Here is a 19,558-nt window from a genome sequence, read left to right as displayed (position 1 = left end):
AGAGAGAGAGAGAGAGAGAGAGAGAGAGAGAGAGAGAGAGAGAGAAATGGAGAGAAAAGGAGAAGGAGGGAAAAGAAAGTAGTATTATTTGTTATCAAAAAGATCTAGAAATAATCCATATATATCCAGCATTAAGAGCAGAATAAACTATGGTAAAACAAAAGATTATCATATTATATGATAATATGAGAAAAATGCTAGATATGGAACACAAAGAAATTTGGAATGACATTAAAAGAATGCCAAAGAAACAATAACTGGAAGAACAATATAAACACAGACTCTGATACATGAAAGGAACAATGTCAACGTAAATATAGATATGAATGGATAAACAGTGAGAAGGGATACAGGGCATCTAATAAGCTCTTATGGACATTGCATATGTTATGGCTACAGAAGACAGAGAACTTTTCCAAGAAACATACAAGATAGCAATGACCATTTGTCTCACAGGGAGCCAGGAAGCATAAAGCTGCTGTCACTTTACCCATGAGGTTGCATACCACCAGTCTTGGCCCTTCTAGATTGGGAACTCTTCCATATTTAAAGGCAGTGCCCATTTTCACACTCTGTCTTCCAGGCAATGCCTCAGTCCCCGATAACCATGGAGATCTTAACCCCTTTAAATATTCCTCTCTCTCATCTTCAGTACATCCTTATTCATTGGATTCTTTTCTGCTGCTTCCAAACATGTTCAGATAGCCTCTATCTCCTGACCCCACAAATTTCTCAAGCTATATCATCCAGTGATGTACAGGATCTGGAGTCAGAGGTTGTTGTTCAGTCATGTCCCCCTCTTCGTGATTCTGTGGACCACAGAATGCCAATATCATGGAGCTGGTTTTTTGGGGGTTTTTTTGGGAAAAGATACTGGAGTGATTTACCATTTCCTTCTTTAGTGGATTAAGGCAAACAGAAGTTAAGTGATTTGTCCAGGGTCACACAGTTAGTGCCTGAAACTAGCTTTGAACTCAGGTCTTCCTGACTGCAAGCCCAACACTCTAAACACTGAGCCCATCTAGCTATCCCTTTGGGGTTGGAGGACCTGGATTCAAATCTTGCCCCTTTTTATTACATATGTGAACAAGGGTGAATCACTTAAATCAAAGTAAAGAAGCATTTCCTACGTGCCTACTCTGCGGAAGCTAATCTGTGCTAAGTGATAGGAAAAAAAAGACAAAAAGTGCCAGCTTTCAAAGAGCCCTCAGTCTTAACGGGACAGTGCGAAGAACTGTGTTCATGGAAGGTATATATACATACATGTGTATATATAATTCATATATATGTAATAATATGTATGTGTAAACATACACATATACACATAAATCTATTAAATGAATTGGGGGGGGGGACAGTAGAGAGAAGGCACTAGCATTAAGAAAGATTAGAGAAACCTTCCTGTAAAAGGTTGGATTTTAGCTGGGACTTTAAGGAAGCCAGAAAGTGGAGATGAGGAGGAAGAGCATGTCAGGCATAGAGGCCAGCCAGCCTGGAGTATCTTGTTCAAAGAACAGCAAAAAAGCCAGTGTTACTCAATCAAATATGTGGGGGTAGGGAGGGGCTAAGGTATAAGAAGACTGAAAAGCTAGGAAGGAACTAGGTTATGAAGGGGTTTAAAAGCCAAATATAGGATTTTATGTTTGATTCTGGAGATAATAGGGAGCCACTGGAGTTTATTAAAAAGGAGAGGTGCCATGGTTAGACTGTACTTTAGTCTTATATCCACAAAATTAAGTGGCTGGAAATGATAGCCTCCAAGGTTCTTTTTAACTCTAAAGCTATGCCTCTACATTCTTTCTTCCTGTTGTAGTCAGACTCTTAGGTCAGGTTGTCTACATGCAGTGTCTCCACTTCTTTACCTCCCTTACAATTTGGGTTCTGACACCAGCACTCAAGTAAAATTGCTATTTCCAATGATCTCTTTACTAATTCTTGGGTTTTTTTATTCACTATTTATTCTACTTGACCTCTACAATCTGTAAAGAAATCACATCCTACTGGATCTCTAATCCCCTAGTTTCTATAGCAGTGCTTCTCTCTATAGGATTCCTTTCTTAGTATATATTGTTAGATCAACATCTATCCCATGTACCCTGAGTGTTGGTGTCCCTCAAAGATCTGTCCTAAGCCCTCCTTATTTTTACTCCTTTGGTCATCTCATGGCCTTAATTCTCTCTACTTGTAGGATTCTAACATCCATATATCCAACCCTTCTCTTCTTCTAGTTGCATTCACTGTCTGGATGTCCCATCAACAGATCAAATGCAGAATGTCCAAAGTGGAACTCAACTTGCTCTCTAAACCTGTCTTTTCTTATAACTTCCCTATTTCTGTTGAGTGCCACCAATCTTTCAAGCTTTTCAACTCCAAAGTCATCTTTCTTTTCCTCTCCCACATCCATTTGCCCAATACTGTTGATCCTGCTTCCATTTTATGCTTATACCCCTTTCCACTTAAAAAAGTCACTACCTTGGATGATTTTAATAGTCTGAATTGTTCTTTCAGTCTCTTCCTTTTTGCATCCTACACAGCTGGCAAAATAACAAGGTCTAATAGGACTGACACTTGTCTGGCATTCAAAGCTATCAAAATCTAGTTGGTTAAACTTATTTCCTTATTTTTTCCCCACAACTGATCTACTATCTGTCCTGAACCTGGAATTCCACATCTAATTTCCATCCCTGTCCTTAATGCCCAGAACATAGTCCCCTTGGTTCTGCTTCTAAGAATTCTTAGTCTCTTTCCAATTCACTCAGGAAGTCTATCCTGGCACCTCCAGTGATTAAGTTTGAATTCTCCTCAAATTACCCCGTATTTATGTATACATGTATACAGATCTCCCTTACTCCCCCAACCCTTTACATAAGCTCCTTGATGGCAAGAAAGGTTCATTTTTTTTTGTCTTGGTATTCCTAGCTTCCAGCCCGGCCTTGCACATATGGTAAATGCAGTCAATATGGGCTATATTGAGTCAAGAAAACATTTGGAGCAATATTCTTTGGCTCACTTTTAAATGATGCATTAAAATATTTATTTCTAGCAATTAGCTAGCACTTTGTAGTTCTGGTCCTCATTCTCACAAGAAAGTATCAGAAGTCTTGAACAAAACTGAAGAACTTAAGGCAAACAGTTGATATGGACGATTGGTGTGGGAGCCCAGATTCCCAAAATAGTCAGGAATAAAACAGGATTGGAATTTATTCCAAGTTTCAACTGGGAAAACTGTTGAAAAATACTGACCAAAAGACCAACATCCATGAATTCTTGCAACAGAAACAAACAATGCCCCCTCAAAAAATTTGAAGTACTAAATGTTTATCAACTCTAAGATTTCTTGTTGCTATAAGTTATGTGACTTGTACAGTGTAAAAAGAACCAGAAAGCATCATTAGTGAAAATTCAAAGCAAATGCCTTACCAAAATAGTCTAGATAGGTCAGTACCTTTCTAAAAGAGATATGTTATCAAAATATGGTAAAATAGACATTCACTCAATATGAACATCTACTACAAGGGAAAAGAATGAAAAGGTCATTCTTTGGTGGTTTTTTTAGATGATCTTTTGAGGTACTGAGGACACCTTACTATAGAAAAGGTGGCTGGTTTGTATAAATGTATTACTTTCCAGAAAGTAAAATGGTATTAATGGTTTACATCATTCTCAGAAATGTGATGAAATTTCTGCAGTATTTTGATAAACTGTACTTAATAAATATGAAGACAATCCACATCTTAAAAAAGTATCAAATTTATTTATATTGCTAATTTATTTCTTAAATTAGAATTACTAGACTTTTAAAACTTTAAATTCTTTAATTTAAAACTTTAAAAAGTTTAAACCTTAACTTTAAACTTAAACTTTAAAAAACTTTAAATTCATTGAGGAGGAAAAAATGATCATACTATTAAAGTTTAATAGTCATAAAAGCATACATAAAGGTTAAATCAATCAATCCTTTTTTCAAAAGAAAATGAAGTGTTATTTTAGCCTTTTGCTTGAAATGTAAAAACAATTAACCTGTTTTAATTCCAATTTAGTTTACACATCAGGGTGTTTTTTTCCATTCTACCACTGCATATAAAAATGGTTTTTATTTTGGTTTGGGAGCCTGTTTTTAAGATGCCTCAGGAAACTGCCCTTTAATGTGGAGTTATCTGAACACATGGTACACTGGGGCTGTTATCACACAGGTTAAAATAAAATAATGGATTAAAAAAAGGTACGTATTTGAAGAATCATTGGACAAAACATTTTATCAATTCACTGTTATATACAATACGAACACGAATAAGTCAGATCCCAGTAAGTCTGGCATATTTATAGTAATTGTAAATTCTCCTCTGCAGGTGATTCCTAAGGTGGATAGCAGTTTTCATAACTGCACATAGTTCTATTTACGCAATATATAATATGCTATGCAATTGAAAAAGAAAGCAGGGGACAATTCTACAGTGTATTAAAATTAATCAAATATGAAATGTCTTACAATCACATTGCCAATATCTTTCAAGTGTAGCTGACATTAACAATGCTTTTGCTCCCAGAAATGATTCCATATTAAAGAAACAATTGTGAATAAAAGCTGTATGATAGCATAAAGTACATCATAAGGACATGCATAATCAGAAAAGGAGGTAGGCTAGTTTAAGAGTGAGAATGAGACAAGACAGATAGCCCAAGCACCAATATTAAAAGAACTAGAGGGGGCAGCTGGGTAGCTCAGTGGAGTGAGAGTCAGGCCTAGAGACAGGAGGTCCTGGGTTCAAACCCTGCCTCAGCCACTTCCCAGCTGTGTGACCCTGGGCAAGTCGCTTGACCCCCATTGCCCACCCTTGCCACTCTTCCACCTATGAGACAATACACCGAAAAGTACAAGGGTTTAAAAAAAAAAAAGAACTAGAGGAAGTCAGCTAGCCCACTGGGTGGCTCCTCTGAAAGAATTATGGAATGACATCAACAATCATTGCAGAGGATGAGGAAAACATGCAAGGGATGTGAACTATACTGGTAGAGCAAGTACACACCCCAATGAATCATAAATCTATTGAAGTGTCACAAAAACAGTGGTTTAAAAAAAAACCTGAAAAATACATTTCTCATCCCCCCAGTAGAGAAAAAAATTTTGATTTTCTATATTCCAAATCTTTGTCCACAAACAAGATCCCAAACTTAAGGTATTATGAGACAATAATTCACATTCTTAAATCATTTTCATTCCTAACATAAGATTCACTTTAGAGCATGGGCTACCAAAAAGCAATGGCAGAGTTATAAAGAATTTGCAGTACAAATGTTCATTTATACAGTAGCTGACAGGCACCAACAAACTTCTGTACCCAAGCTGAAAAAATTACTAGTTAAAGTATTGAGGTTAGAGTTTAAATTTTCTCACATGACCAAATTTAGTTGAATAAGATAACACTGTTATAAAATACAACAAAAGCACCCTAGTGTTTCTTTGAAAACTGCATAATGTTGAATGATTTTTCTCTAACTGTAGAATCTTTCACAGAAGGTTTTCTTCTTAACCTGATTTTTCTCTCAATCTTTCTTTAGCCGTTTCGCTTTTGCAATGTTTTCTTGACGTCTCTGTTTCTTCTTCTGCTCCTTTTCTCTGGCCTCAATCATTTTTGCCAGTTTCCAAGACAGTACTGCACTTGCTAGAAAAAGAGGAGTCAGAGCCAAAATCACTGTAGTAAGGAAGCCATATGGATCCTTTGCAGCCCACTCCACAACATACTCTGCCCAGGCTTTTACATCAATCATCTCCGTAGCTGTCCTTGGAAAAATCCTATGTAAAATCAGAGAAAGTCTGCTTGGTTAACCAAATATTAAAGTCACAAACACAGAAAACTACATGGACAGTTATTTAACCCTCAAATTCCTCATTGTTCCTATTATCACATTATGACAAAGTACTGAATGTCAAGTAAATGTCTATGTATTTGAAACTGAACATTTAAGCTAAAGATTTTTAAAGACATGAAAAATCATTTTTTCTGGGGATACATATCTAGGTATAAAGTTACAGAATATGAAATTCCCTTTCACAATGATATTCTATAAATATTGCAATTTGTCTTAACTTTTATTAAAGTTAAAAGTACTCTCAAACATACTTGCTATATTCAAGACAAAGCCTGTTCTGCTGTTAAAAATCCTGAGGTCCACTTAGTTCTTTCAAGAAAAATCTGAATCTAGGTTGTCAATTTGTAAACACATGTCTATCTAGTACTAGGCAATAACTAAATCACAAAAGATAGCCATTCTATGGTATGAAAGCAAAAGTATGATGGGCATGATGGCCCTAGAGTTGGATGAACACTATTAAAGCAGGAGAACTCCAAGTTGGGCTGAGAGGATAAAAGGTCCATAACCATACAATTACAAGTTACAGAATCATAGGTTTAGAGCTGGCAGGTTACCTCAAAGGCCATCTAGTCCATTTTAAAGACAGGGCCCAGAGAAGTTAAGTGACTTGCCTATGGTTGGCTGGTCGCATGGGTAAGTGGCAGAAGCTGGTTTTGAATCCATTTCATTTAGGGCTCTTTTCTGCCTCTCAAGTAGATGACAATATGCTGCATAGTTCCTATTTGTTATTTCCTTTTATCTTCTCCCCATGAGGTAAATATGTACTAATTGAGAAAAGTAGCAACAGAAGCAAATAAAGTCCTTTGCTTGTCCCCCGTAGCTTAACTACTTCAGGGTTGTTGTGGGAGAACATGTTGGATAGTTTATATTTGGCCTAGATTAAAAAGAAGCTGTTTCCATTTAGTGTAAGAGAATAGACTGTATACCTTTCATTATTTATGCACCTGTTTCTTGGGGGAGGAGGGAAGGGTAGAAAGTATCATTGTCTGAATTTACAGAGCCACTGACCTTGGTTTAAAATTATTTACCATTTGCTCATAGCAGGGATCTAATTTTGCCCAATAGCCATTAATCAGTGGTCTAACCTAGATTTCTGGTGACCACAACCAATGCTTTTCTCTCTCTCTCTCTTTTTTTGTTATACATTTGTAGAACAACTGAATTTTAAAAGATTTAACTATTATAAAATAGGCAGTCAAGAAGAGGAACCCCCCCAAAAAAAGTTTTAAAACTTTCAGAATAATCATAATAAATTTGAGTTAGTTTTATGCATTCTTCACATACCAATTACATCCAAATATCCATCCTCCCTAGCTGCACTGAATACATGTGAATAAAGCCTCTAATTAATGTATATTCAGTACACACAGTTTATTGGCAAATTATTCAGCCACGGGTATACTTTTAAAAATAAATGTTAACTACTACCTTTCCAAAGACTTTACAGCAGGACCATTCCTGACAGTGTTGAGAACCTTGAGGTTTTACACTAAAAAAATGGTGAAAAATGAAAAAAAAAATTAAATTAGGTGTGCTCCAGCAAAAACTAAGCTTCATATCCCTTCATTTCTTATCAAACTTTTACAATAACCTGATATGTTACTTTAAACGAGCACCCCACTGCTACTACCGGGGAAAGCAAGGCAAGAGCATTGGAATCCTGTTAAGGACTAAGCCAACATATTTGAAGAGGTATGCAAAGGATAGAAAAGGTCAAATTAATTCATTCTTTCAACAAAGCTTTCCAAATTACATCATTAAAATAAATAACAATAATAATGCCAAATATCTGTATAGTTCATAACAAGCCTGAAGATAAATGATCTTATTAACAACTTCTTTTGAAGTAGCCCACAGGTATTACCGTCTTTCTCCCAATCTCCTGCTCCTTCCACCACACTAGCCAGTCTCAACTGCTAAACTGGCTTCCGGGTTGCATTTTTCAATAGGGGTTCTGGACTTTGTAATCTCATTTACTTCTGGTAATTCCCAATTGAAAATTTTTCTCTTGTGAGGCAGACTGGTATCTTTTCTGCAATTTAAGAATTTCACTGTTAAGGCCCAGAGTCAGGAAGTTACGTGACTGGCTCAGGGTCACACAGCCAGCATGGGTGTCAGAAGCCGGACTTCACCTATGTCATCAGACCATACTATCAACTAGGTCACCCTGCCTCGAGATTTTCCAAATAGCAAGAAGGAAATGCCACTCCACGTGGTCCCTAAGGTATTCAACCTCTTCACAACCCTCGGCCGCCTCCTCTCCTTTTTTCTGTAGTTTTTGTGGCTTGTTTTCCTCCGCCCTGCCCCAGCCCCAGGCTCCACTCGGAGCCCCAAATGCTAGCACTTGGGCTGGAGGTGGGGAGGGGTTCCCTCATCCCCCATTGGGAGGCTAATGGAAAAGCCTTCTGGTCTAGGGGCTGGCGGGCACCAGTGGGTCAAGCCCGAACAGATCAGATGGAGGGGCCCTTGGGACACCGGGACGGGAGCTGCCAGAGAGGATAGAGTTGAGCCTTCCCAGCCTTCTCTTCTCCGCACCACCGCCCTCACACCCACGCCCTGGGAGCAGCTGCCCGGGGAAGCGGCGCCTCCATCTTGATGCCCACCGACTCGCAACTCTCCCGCTACCGCCGCCCGCCGCTCCCCCCACACCTCCTCCCCGCCCGTCGCCCCAGCCTTAGAGGTGTGCGCCCCACCCCAACCCCGCACCTTCTTTGCAGGACTCCAGCTCCCCCAGGCTCAGCGAACCGACCGGAAACGGGAAGAAGGAAGCCCGGGCTTCTTCCGCTCGGCCATAGAGTTGAGCGCAGGCGGGGCCAGGGGGCGGGGGCCAGGGCCGGGTTGGGAGCCGGAGGGACCGAGAGGCCTAGAGGGGCCCTTGGGCCCCGGCGCGCCGATCTCACTTCCGGTTTCCTCGGCGGCTACGCGGGATCCGCCACCTGGAGTCTGAGGTCAAGATAGGGGAAAAGGGAACCGGTTCGGTGACTAACAGGGCTCTCGCCGCTAGACCGTTCTCAGACTAGGCGGCTTTCTCCTGCTGAGGCGAATAACGGGGCGGGGGTACCAATGAGGCAGGCTGCTGGCCTTCAGCCTTCCCCGGGGCCCGGAGCCCGGAGCCGCGCGGAGAGGAGACGGCGAGGGCGGGCTAGGGCTTTGGCCGCTCGGACCATCCTGCCCAGACTGGAGAGGCGGGGCCGCATGGAGGAGCCGGCTGGGGTGTTTGGGGTTCTCGAGTAGGAAGCCCCTACTTGGAGCTGGGAGAGACCGGCCGGAAGGTTGAAACCAAAGAGCCGAAGAACGAGGCCGCTCCCCGGGGCCTTGGGCCCCTGGTAGGACCCTCAGGAGGTGGGCTTTGCGGCCCCAACGGCCCCCCAGATGCTTGGAGGGATTTTGAAAGGACTTGGTGGCCCAAGGGCCTTCTCCCTGGAAGGTGGGAGCCAGCCTGGCATGTGCTGAGATGAGCGGGCTCAAATTCCACCTCGCACCTTTCTTACCCTCTTTTGTGGCACTTTAATCCCTCTGAGTTCGGCTTCCCTGAAAAAGGAAAGTAATAAGACACCTCTCATTGTAGTTGCGAGGATCCAGTGAGATCGTGGAAGTACGGTGCCTTGTAGACCTTAAAGTTTCCTCATTGTCATCTAAGTAGAGTCCGATCTGGAATGTTTACTGTTACTAGTTTAGTAGAAAGAAAAGAAGATTTGTTGGTTTTAAATCCAGAAGACCTAGATTTAAACAATAACTCCTATTTTATATATGGTCATAATTTATCTGAGTCCCATTTTCTTCCTGTATGAGGAAGTGAGTGAAAGGATTGAAGATCTTCAAGCCCCTTTCCATCTCTATGCCTTTTATTCTAAGTCTACTGTGTCTTCACTAGTCTTTCCTTCCTCTCCTAATTTCCTTATTTTTATGGAGAACTTTAGTACCTAACTCACATAAAGGAGCAAAAAGTCTATTGTCAATCAGGGACAAATTTGAGTAGAAGTCTAAACATGGCAGTTTTAAAAAATATTTCTTAACACTTATTGGCACATTTTGCTTTAAAATTGATTGGAATGGAACAGTCTCACTATAGTATGGTTGTTATTTCTCAAAGTAATTGTTGCTGAATATTTACTTTTCAGAGTTCTCACAGTGACTGATCTTTCAATATACAAATGAAAGGATTGTAAGTCAGCCAGCAGAAAGGTTGAGTTAATGTAGCTGAATATACAGGAAATGAAAGATTAGCACAATTTTGGTTGGTAAGCAAAATTCGAAATTACTTAAAGAACTCTGTTTGGCTGTCTGGTAAATGTTGTGAAGCCACTTGATTTTCTTTGCTAGTTTAAGCAGGTCTAAGGAACAAGCAGTGACACATATAACTAGTTTGTAACAACTGTAATAATTATTTACTAGGAAACAGACTTTTGGCAAATAATCAAAGGTAAAAAATTCTTTTAAACAAGAGAGTGTGCTATCTCACTGGCAGATGGTTTTTTATACATCTTATTTGAAAACATAAGTGATGATTTCAAAGCCTCAATTGCCCTGGCTATACCTGTATTTTCCATAAACAAAGTCTCATTTTCTTGGGTGTGGGTAGTAATAATTTTGTATACTGGAGATAGCTTTTGTATGATCTATATCATATTTTTGTATTGATTCCTGAAGAGTAGTCAGTATTTATAATTTTAAAATACAGTGGGCCAGCAATTTTTCTCATAGATCTCATCTAGTTAGTATCTTTCCTCAGAGCCATCCTTGTTCCTCTTGTCTTAAAAAAGATTTTGGGTGCTCGCTTTGGCAGCACATATACTAAAAAAAAGATTTTGGACCCAGGGTGGAAAAAAAGTAAAGTGGGAACCACTAAAACCATGTTTCCCATGCCATGAATATCATACCCTCCTTCTAGCCTGACTTCCTGTTTAATTGGAGAACTAAAAACCTTGAGGGTATGAAGAGAGAGAATCATTATTGAACTTAGTGTAAGAAACCAAAGTCTCCTTGCTAATAATTTCAAAATAAAGTTAGACTCACTTGCCACAGAATGGGCTCTTGGCTTCAATAGGATTAATAGTGAATTTGGAATCAGTAGCCTGAAGTTCAGCCTGGCCCATTAGTTTATCAGAGCAGAAGCCCAATATATACCAGATACTGAATATAATAAAGAGTTTGGGCAGTGTGGCATACCGAAAAGAACCTGGGACTTGGAATTAACTTTGAGACCGCAGGCAAATTATTTAGCCTCTCTGGACCTCATTTTCTCACTTCTAAATTGAAGGGCTTGGACTAGACAACCTCCTAGGTCTTTTGGGGGCTCAAAGCTAGGATCTTAAATTTTGAGTTTATTCCCTTCAGGGGGAGCCAGCCCAGAGCTATATTCTTAAATTATTCATCTGTTTTAATTTTTTATTTCTTTCATGTATTTAAACTTCAACCAGGTCCTTATCAGAGCTACAACTTAATACTTAGCCTTATAAATGGGGGGGTGGGGGGTGGGTCAGTTGGAATTAGGATAGACTAAAGGAACCAAAGACCTCTGTTTCAACTCTCCAAGATGACTTCCAATGTCCTTTCCCACTGGAAATCTACAATCCTATGAAAGTTTTTATTTTTCCATTTGATAGTCAAAACCTTTTGTAGTGGCTAATTGATTTTGATTTAATTTGAAATGGTAGTTCAGAATATTTAAATATGCATATCTTCTGTCTGGCAAATTGGCACTTACAGTTTATAGAACTACTAGCACTAATGCTGGAATTGTAAGATTTTAGGGAACAAGTAGTTCATAACCTGATTCTTGAACTTTCAGTGAAGCTATCCAGCATCTCCACGAAGATTCCTAGTGGGTAGGACACTCAGAAAGGGGAACCAAGGACTGAGTGAAAATGGGTTATGGGTTAAAGACTAAGGGAAAGAGAACATAAGGTGAGAATAAAGACGCAGACAAAGAAAGTTCTGGCATAAGGTAGACAGACAGCGAGTAAACTCTGGTGGACCAGAGCTTCATCCTCAACTGCCATATAGCTACTTTTATTGGGGTTACCACTGTATAGGGGGAAGGGGAGAGCCAAATGGTCTGATACATTAACATTATGAGGTAATCATCAGGAGATATGAACTGCTGGAACCTAAAACTATAGGTAGAGCTAAGGCCTGGATCCGGAGTTCATATGGCCTAAGGCATCTATGGTTGTTTGATACTTATGTTAATTGTTTTAGGTAAAATAAGGAGACTGAGATAACTGACTAGTCTTCCAAAGTGTAGCCTTAGGGAAGGGCTAGGAATTTGGCTTGGTTGAGGTTCAATTTTACTCAAGGTTACAGAAATCACTCATAAGCAATACAAGAGTCAGTTTTTGAGCACTTTTAAAATAATATCAAGATTAATGTATACCTGGATTGCTACTTTCAGAGATTAGGGCCAATCTTTGATGCCATTAGCAAATTCTGTGGGACCAATACATTCCTAATTAATCATGCTTCTTCATGGGGTTGAGTCCATCACAAGTGGGGAAAATAGGATCTTTAGAGTTAGCACCCTCTACTTGACCTGGACAATCCACATGATTCCCATAGTACCAGGGAAGGCTAAGGTCTGAGCTTGCTCTTTCATATCATAGCTCTCAGTTGTGTTGCTCCTTGGTTTTTTCCAGAGTTTCTAGCTGGAAACAAGTCCTTGGCTTAGTCAAGAAACTCTCCACTTCTGCTTCATCTGCTTGTGTTCTATAACTCTCAGCTTGACAAAGGAACACCTTGCTATGGTTCAGGATCTTCTCAATGTTCTATTGTTGATATTTCTCCCAGGATCTTTGCCATCTGTTTTTCCCTTCCTCAGGAAAGTCCTATGGATCTTTACAGTAAGAGTGTCAAAGTCACTGCACCCCCTGAGCTAGTTAACACAATAGGAACCCTCAAGTGTTATGAAGAATCCTGTTTATCTCAATAAAAATTCTCCAGCTCTCTCATACTGCTAAGGTAAACCAACCATGTACCTTTTCCTCATTTCTGTATTACAGGCAGTATACTCTCCAGTCAGCACATCTCACTAAATTGTTTTGAGCCTGGGAAAGGTACTCCTTCCTCTTTCATTCCCCTTGCCAATTACCCTGAGCTTTGGAAAAATCTGAAGAAAGCATCAGACACAGGAAGGGAAGAAGCCTGGAAAGAAACAAAATGGTAGCTGCTAATGGCAATCCTTCCCCAATGGCACAAGCTCTTTTGTGATTAGGACAGATTTTAATTCAATGAATATTTATCTATCATATGCTTTGTGCAAAACATTATTAATTCTTGGGAAAACAAAGAAAAAAAATTCAAAACATCCTTACCCTCAAGGAGCTTACCTTCTGCTTTAGAGGCCAAATAGTCTAACCTGCTCATTACAAAAATTCATGGCAAGTTGTATTTTGAGTCTATTTAAATATTTCCCCAAAAGGGAACATAATGTTAATGAAGTGGTGTATTATTTTTTCTTATGGCTGATAGTGAGAAAAATTCTTTTTCATTCAGCCAAAACCACAGAAATTTATGTTTTCACCAATACCTCTACCGGACACTAAGCTCCAAATGGATATATGACCCAGATATAAAAGATTACATCATAAACAGAAATATAAGGAAGAAATTGCCTTGGATAGAAGATTTCTTGTCTAAATAGATAAAATAGGCAATTGTGAGGGGCAGCTGGGTAGCTCAGTGGAGTGAGAGTCAGGCCTAGAGACAGGAGTTCCTAGGTTCAAACCCTGCCTCAGCCACTTCCCAGCTGTGTGACCCTGGGCAAGTCACTTGACCCACCCTTACCAATCTTCCACCTATGAGACAATACACCGAAGTACAAGGGTTTAAAAAAAAAAATTTAAAAAAAATAGGCAATTGTGAATATGCAAAATTCGAGGTTTTCTACAAACCCAATATAAAAAATTGAAAGGAAATAGGTAACTAGAAAAAATATTTACAGGAAATTTCCCTGATAAGTCTTATAATGAAGATATATATGAAACTAATTCAAATTTATAATACAACCAATCCAATAAATAAATGTTAAAACAAATACAAAATAAGTTATCAAAGGAAGAAATCCAAGCTATCAATTAGGAAAAAATACTCTACATTGCTAATAGAGAATTGCAAATTAAAGCAATTTTAAGGTTATACCTCACATTTATTAGATTGACAAAGATGACAAATTTTGGAAGAGCTGCAGGAAATCAGCCATACTGATGCACTGTTGGTTGAATTTTGAATTGGTCTAACTATTCTGAAAAGCAATTTGGAACTGTGCCCCCACAGTTACTAAAGTGTGCATGTCCCTTTGACCCAGCTGGATCTGTATCTCAAAGAAAGAAGAAAAGAATGTTCAAAAAGCAAGCAGCTCTATTCGTGGAAAGAGCAAAAATTGGAAACCAAGGAAAATATCCTATTGGGGAATGGCTAAATGAATTGTGGCATTTAAATATAATGAGAAATTATTGAACCTTAAAAAATTATAAAATGATTTTATGGTATACCAGGATGGCCCAAGCGAACTATGTAAAGTGAACAGTCAGGAGAATAACATGAAAGAAAAAAACTATAAGGCTGATCAACAGAGTCATAAACTGCAAATGAAAAACAAAATTGAAACTACTCACTTAGGACCAAGTCAAAACTTGTCACCCCATTTATTCCATTCTCCCCTCAAGAGTTAATCCAGCTATTCACATTTTTGCAGAAAGAGGTCAGCAAGCATTAAATGTTTACTATGTGCCAGGCACATAATATTCAAAGCTGGGAATACAGAGAAAGGCAGAAAACAATCTTCACCCTAAAGGAGCTCATACTCTAACAGAAAATACAATATGCAAACATCTATGTACAGTAAAGTTATATATATACATATATATATATGTGTGTGTGTGTGTATGTAAATAAACACATACACATAGTAAATGGAGTCTGATCTCAAAATGAAGTTACTAGCAATTTGGGGAATGGGGAACAGAGGGAAGGAAAATGATACTGGGGAAAGCCTACATAGGAGAGCAGTCTCAGGTGAATAATGGAGGCAGGTAGCAGGGAGTTTAAAGTTTTAGCTATTGAAAGGAAGTGAAGACTTGCTTTTTTTTCAAGTGGAGAGAGGGTGACGACTAGTAGGGATGGCAAGACTTTTTTTTTTTTTAATAGACCAGTGTATATAAGTAGAAGGGAAGGAACCAGAATATGGAAAGAGCATTCCAGGGAAGCTAGCCATCCTTGTTTTAATTTTTCCTCATATAACAGTTTTAAGTTCTCTCTGGTCATCTTCAGGATTTATTCCAGTTTGTCAGTATTGTAACATAGAGAATCAAATGCAGCACTCTTAAGAAGTGATCTAATCAGTACAATGTGAATTGGGTGGACTTTAATCTCCTGGACACAATACTGATTTAAAAAAAAATTGTTCCATGATTCATGTTTTCTCCCTCCCCTACCCCCCCCCCAAGTTGACAAGCAATTCCACTGGGTTATATATAAAATCACTTGAACCCATTTCCATATTCATTTTTGTAAAGGAGCATTCCTTTAAAACCAAAATCCTAAATCACATACCCATATAAACAAGTGATAAATCACATGTTTTCTTCTGGATTTCTACTCCCACAGTTCTTTCTCTAGATGTGGATAGCATTCTTTTCTCACAAGTCCCTCAGAATTATTCTGGATCATTGCTTTGCTTTAGTAGCAAAGTCAATCACATTTGTGGACACTATACTGATGTTAATGTAGTCTAAGATTACAGGGGTTTTTTCCCCTCTCTGACACCAAAGTAAGACAAAAATGACAAGACTTGGCAATTGATTAGATGGGTGGGGTGAGAGTAGAGTCAAGGATGGCACTGAAGTTTCAGGCCTGGGTGACAAGAATAGTGCTCTCAATAGTAAGCAAGGAAATTTGAAAGAGTAAGGTTTTAGGGAAAAGATAAATTCTGTTTTGGAAGTTTTAAGATACCTATAAGATAACCTGGTTTAAATGTCCAGTAGACAGTTGGTAATGTGGGAGCTCAGAAAACTGATGAGAGATTACAGAAAAGAGAGAGCCCAGGTCTTAATATTGAGGTACACCCAGGAATATGCTGGTTAATTGCTCAACAACCAGCTCTCAAAAAAAAATGCACAGGAAACAATGCATTATTAATGTTTTCTCCATCACTTTTATAAGACTAAACAAAGCAAGTCCTGATTTGTGGCATTTGCCTATTTCCATGAAGTAAATGCTCACTCTTAAACTTTGGCTCTGGAAAGCTGCTTCAAGATGGTTCCAACATTCCACTAGGTAAACCCACAGTTAGTGGATATGAAGTAGGTGAAAAAAGAGTAAAGAAAATGAAAAGCAGGAGTAGAACCAATAGGGCAGCATCAATGAAAGCTAGAGGAAAGAGTGTTCTATTGGAGTAGGGAGTTAGCAGGGGCCAGTGTTGCAAAGGATAAAAAAAAGATGGAGGAAAAGCTATAGGTTTTGACAAGATCATTGATAATTTTGGAGAGAACAGTTTCAGGTAAATGAAGTTAGAAGGCAAGTTGCAGGGAGTTTGTTTAGAGATTAAAAGGTGAAGTGGAGACATGCTTTTTCAAGAGGAGAAGGAAAGGAGAGAGATAGGATAAATGTGGATGGTAGATTTTTTTTTTTGAGACAAGTATATATAGGTAGAAGGAAAGGAACTAGAATATGGAAGATATTAAAGGTCTGTGGGGGCAAGTGTGGATAGTGGAAGTCAAATGCTGAAGATCAAGTGTGGATAATGGAAGTCAAATGCTGAAGAAGGAAATGAAGAGTACACACAGAAGGGCTCACCTTGGCAAAGAAAAGGGCTACCTCTTCATTAGAGACTGAAGGAAAGGAGAATATGGTCGGGGACAAGAGATGAATAAAGAAGAGGGATCTACCAACTAGTGGCTTCAGTTATTTCCGTAGAGGAAGAATTAAGGTCCATCATAAAAAGAAGGGAATAGATTACAAATCCATTTGGATATTTGGGAGTTATTTATCCCCATGTCCTTTCTCCCTTATTAGGTAAATTCTTTAAAGATGGGGACCATGAACATTACTCAGCTTTTCCATATCCTGGCTGAGAGGTGAAGTCATTTATTTGCCCAAGAGTCACATGTGTAAGTAAGTAGTAGAGTCTGGATTCAAACCCAGATCTCCATTTCGAATGCACTATGCTCTTTCTAATGTGCCACACTGCCCCCAAGTGGACTTAATATTTTGTTGTTGAATTATTTGTTTGAATTAATTGTTGTTTGAATTAATAGGATGAGTTATGAAGTTGTATACCCTTAGAGCCAGCAATATCATTGCTGAGTATTTCCCAAAGAGCAGGGAAAGAGGAAAAGAACCCCTATGTTACAAAATATTTATAGCATATTTCTCTGTGGTGGCAAAGAATTAGAAACTGAGGGGATGCCCATCTATTGGGGAACGGCTGAACAAATTGGGGTATATGATTGTGATGGAATACTATTGCACCATAAGAAATAAACAGACTGATTTTTTAAAAACTTGGAAAACTACATGAGATAAACAGTGAAATGAGTAGAACCAAAACATTATACACAGCCACAGAAATAATACTGGAAGAACAAACTGTAAAAGTTACCTCTAGAAAAGGAACAGAAAGGTGAAATGTGAAAGACTTAATTTATATATACATGTTGGCACCTTGAAACTATCTTTTGTGATGCAGGGAAAATGGAGAAGGGCTGGGACACTTGTGCACAGGAATTACATAGATATGAATTAAGTTAAATGGAGAGGTTTGTGTTTCCGTTTGTATTTGTACTATCTTTTTTGTATATGGAAATGCTTATTTCTTTGGTTTTGTAAAATTTGTAATAAAAAAATTAAATTAAAAAAAAAAGGACTAAGGCTGACGAAAGCCAAAAATCTGGGTCCATACCAACACAGCCCTATTAGATAGACAGTGGTCCATTAATCATACTTTTTTTTTTTGACATAGTCTTCAATTAGTTCTCAGTCTATCTCACTGTATTCTATATCATCCAGCTCACATTTTTTGTTCTTTCTGTAAAAATTCATGAGAGATTTTATCAGATATCTTACTGTAATTAGATACTTATTTCTACTAATTTTTTTCTAATCTACAAATGGCATAGTTCTCTCAGAAATAATTTGTCATGACTTGTGATTGTCTGATTATAGATTTATAGCTGGAAAGGACCTCAGAGGGTATTGGGTCCAATCCCCTTGTTATAAAGTTGGTGAGACTGAACCATAGACTTGTTCAGAGTCACACCATAAATGTCTGAGGTTCACACTTAGTGAACCCATAGTGATTGGTACAATTCAACATTTGAAGCATATTGTTAAGGAAGAGCAGTAGTTGTAATCTGGTTCCATAGAATACAGGTTTAATAAATGCTGGATTTATTAAATGACTGGTAACTGATACTTGAATAGCCTATTGTCTCACAATTACCTAATGCCCAGGTGGTGGCAGCACTCCTCAAGAAGCCTTTGCAGAAAGAAAAATTTTCTCTAACCCTTCCTATTACTCCAGTTTCACCTGCCCTACCCATTCTTAAAAATAGCCTGTTCTGGCCTTACGTCTCTATTCATACTATCACTGGTTTTCCTCTCTATCCTATTTCTTACAGTTAGCAGCCATATTCAGATGGCCAAAAGCTCTGCAGTTGTCAACCTCATTGCTTACTCAGTATTTCCCCCATTTGTAGCCATTTCTCTAGAATGGCCCAAAGTCCTTTCCTATTATGCAGTTAATAATTTTCTGGAAAATCTTTTTTGCAAAATGATTTCAAACCCTGCTTTATAGAAACAAATTTTGTTGCTTTCTTTCATAATTTGTTTTTCTAGATTATTTGGAAGGCCTATTGAATTTTCTGCAGAATATTTCCTGGATTAGATATTATTTAGTATTACTAAAAGATTTGGGTGTGGCAGGTAGGTGGTGGTATAGTGGATAGAGAGCCAGGCCTAGAGATAGGAGGCCCTGGGTTCAATTTTTCCTAGCTTTGTGACCCTGGTCAAGTCACTTGACTGCAGTTGCCTAGCTCTTACCGCCCTTTTGCCTTGGTTAAAAAAAAAAAAAAAAAGATATGGGTGATGGATTAGCGTGCTCATTCAATTCATAGAATATACTGACCTAGGAGGTTATATGTAGTTTGTAAAAATAAATAAATAAGATTATTCTTCCAAATGTCCTTGACAAGTTACAGAAATGGTCTGTATTAGATTGGATTAAATTTAATAGCATGAATTATAAGGCAGTACAGTTGAGAAGGGAAAGCATATAGTTACAAGGTAAAAAATGATTGGTTCAGATTAAGTACAATAAAAAGAGACCTGAGTGTCATGACAGCAAACAATGAATCCAAGATATAATGGTACCAACTAACATAATTCCAGTAAATTAGTGTTGGAACAGTCATATGCTATGAAAGAACAATGAAATAATTTTTAGCTTTGCTTCATAGTGAATGTAAAGCCCTTATTTAAGTTCCAGACTGTGCTATGGGTAGGATCATTCATTCATTTCCAGAATGATTTGAAGGACTGGATAGTATCCTGGGAAGAAGGACAACAAAGGCTTATGTGATAGGAGCAATATCTGCTATGTAAGCTGGTCTGGTTTTTCCTTAATTGGTTTGGGGTGCTAAGGCTCAGGCTATTGATAGAGCTTCTTTGTGGCCTAAGTACAAAAGCCAGC

General features: G+C 38.5%; 1 protein-coding gene across 4 annotated transcripts in view; it reads right to left on the bottom strand.

Moving 5' to 3' along the window:
• Positions 1-8,620, bottom strand: part of SMIM15 (small integral membrane protein 15) — a 31,632-nt gene extending 23,012 nt beyond the window's left edge. Inside the window, exons 1-3 of one of the 4 annotated variants that reach the window (XM_044663747.1) lie at positions 8,581-8,620; positions 7,303-7,363; positions 5,533-5,794 (exon numbers count right to left, since the gene is read on the bottom strand). In XM_044663747.1, coding sequence (XP_044519682.1) covers positions 5,545-5,769 — 225 coding nt within the window. In that variant the 5' untranslated portion in view covers positions 5,770-5,794; positions 7,303-7,363; positions 8,581-8,620 and the 3' untranslated portion in view covers positions 5,533-5,544. Of the gene's footprint in view, positions 1-4,870; positions 5,795-7,302; positions 7,364-7,738; positions 7,819-8,580 lie in introns of those variants that run through there. The other 3 variants (XM_044663755.1, XM_044663764.1, XM_044663772.1) reach the window with 3 other exon arrangements.
• Between the last annotated feature and the right edge of the window lie 10,938 nt (positions 8,621-19,558).

Source organism: Gracilinanus agilis, chromosome 1 (genome assembly GCF_016433145.1).
Source record: "Gracilinanus agilis isolate LMUSP501 chromosome 1, AgileGrace, whole genome shotgun sequence".
Lineage (NCBI taxonomy): Eukaryota > Metazoa > Chordata > Mammalia > Didelphimorphia > Didelphidae > Gracilinanus > Gracilinanus agilis.
The sequence above is the reverse complement of the archived record's forward strand: the minus strand, read 5'-3'. Positions and strand labels throughout refer to the sequence as shown.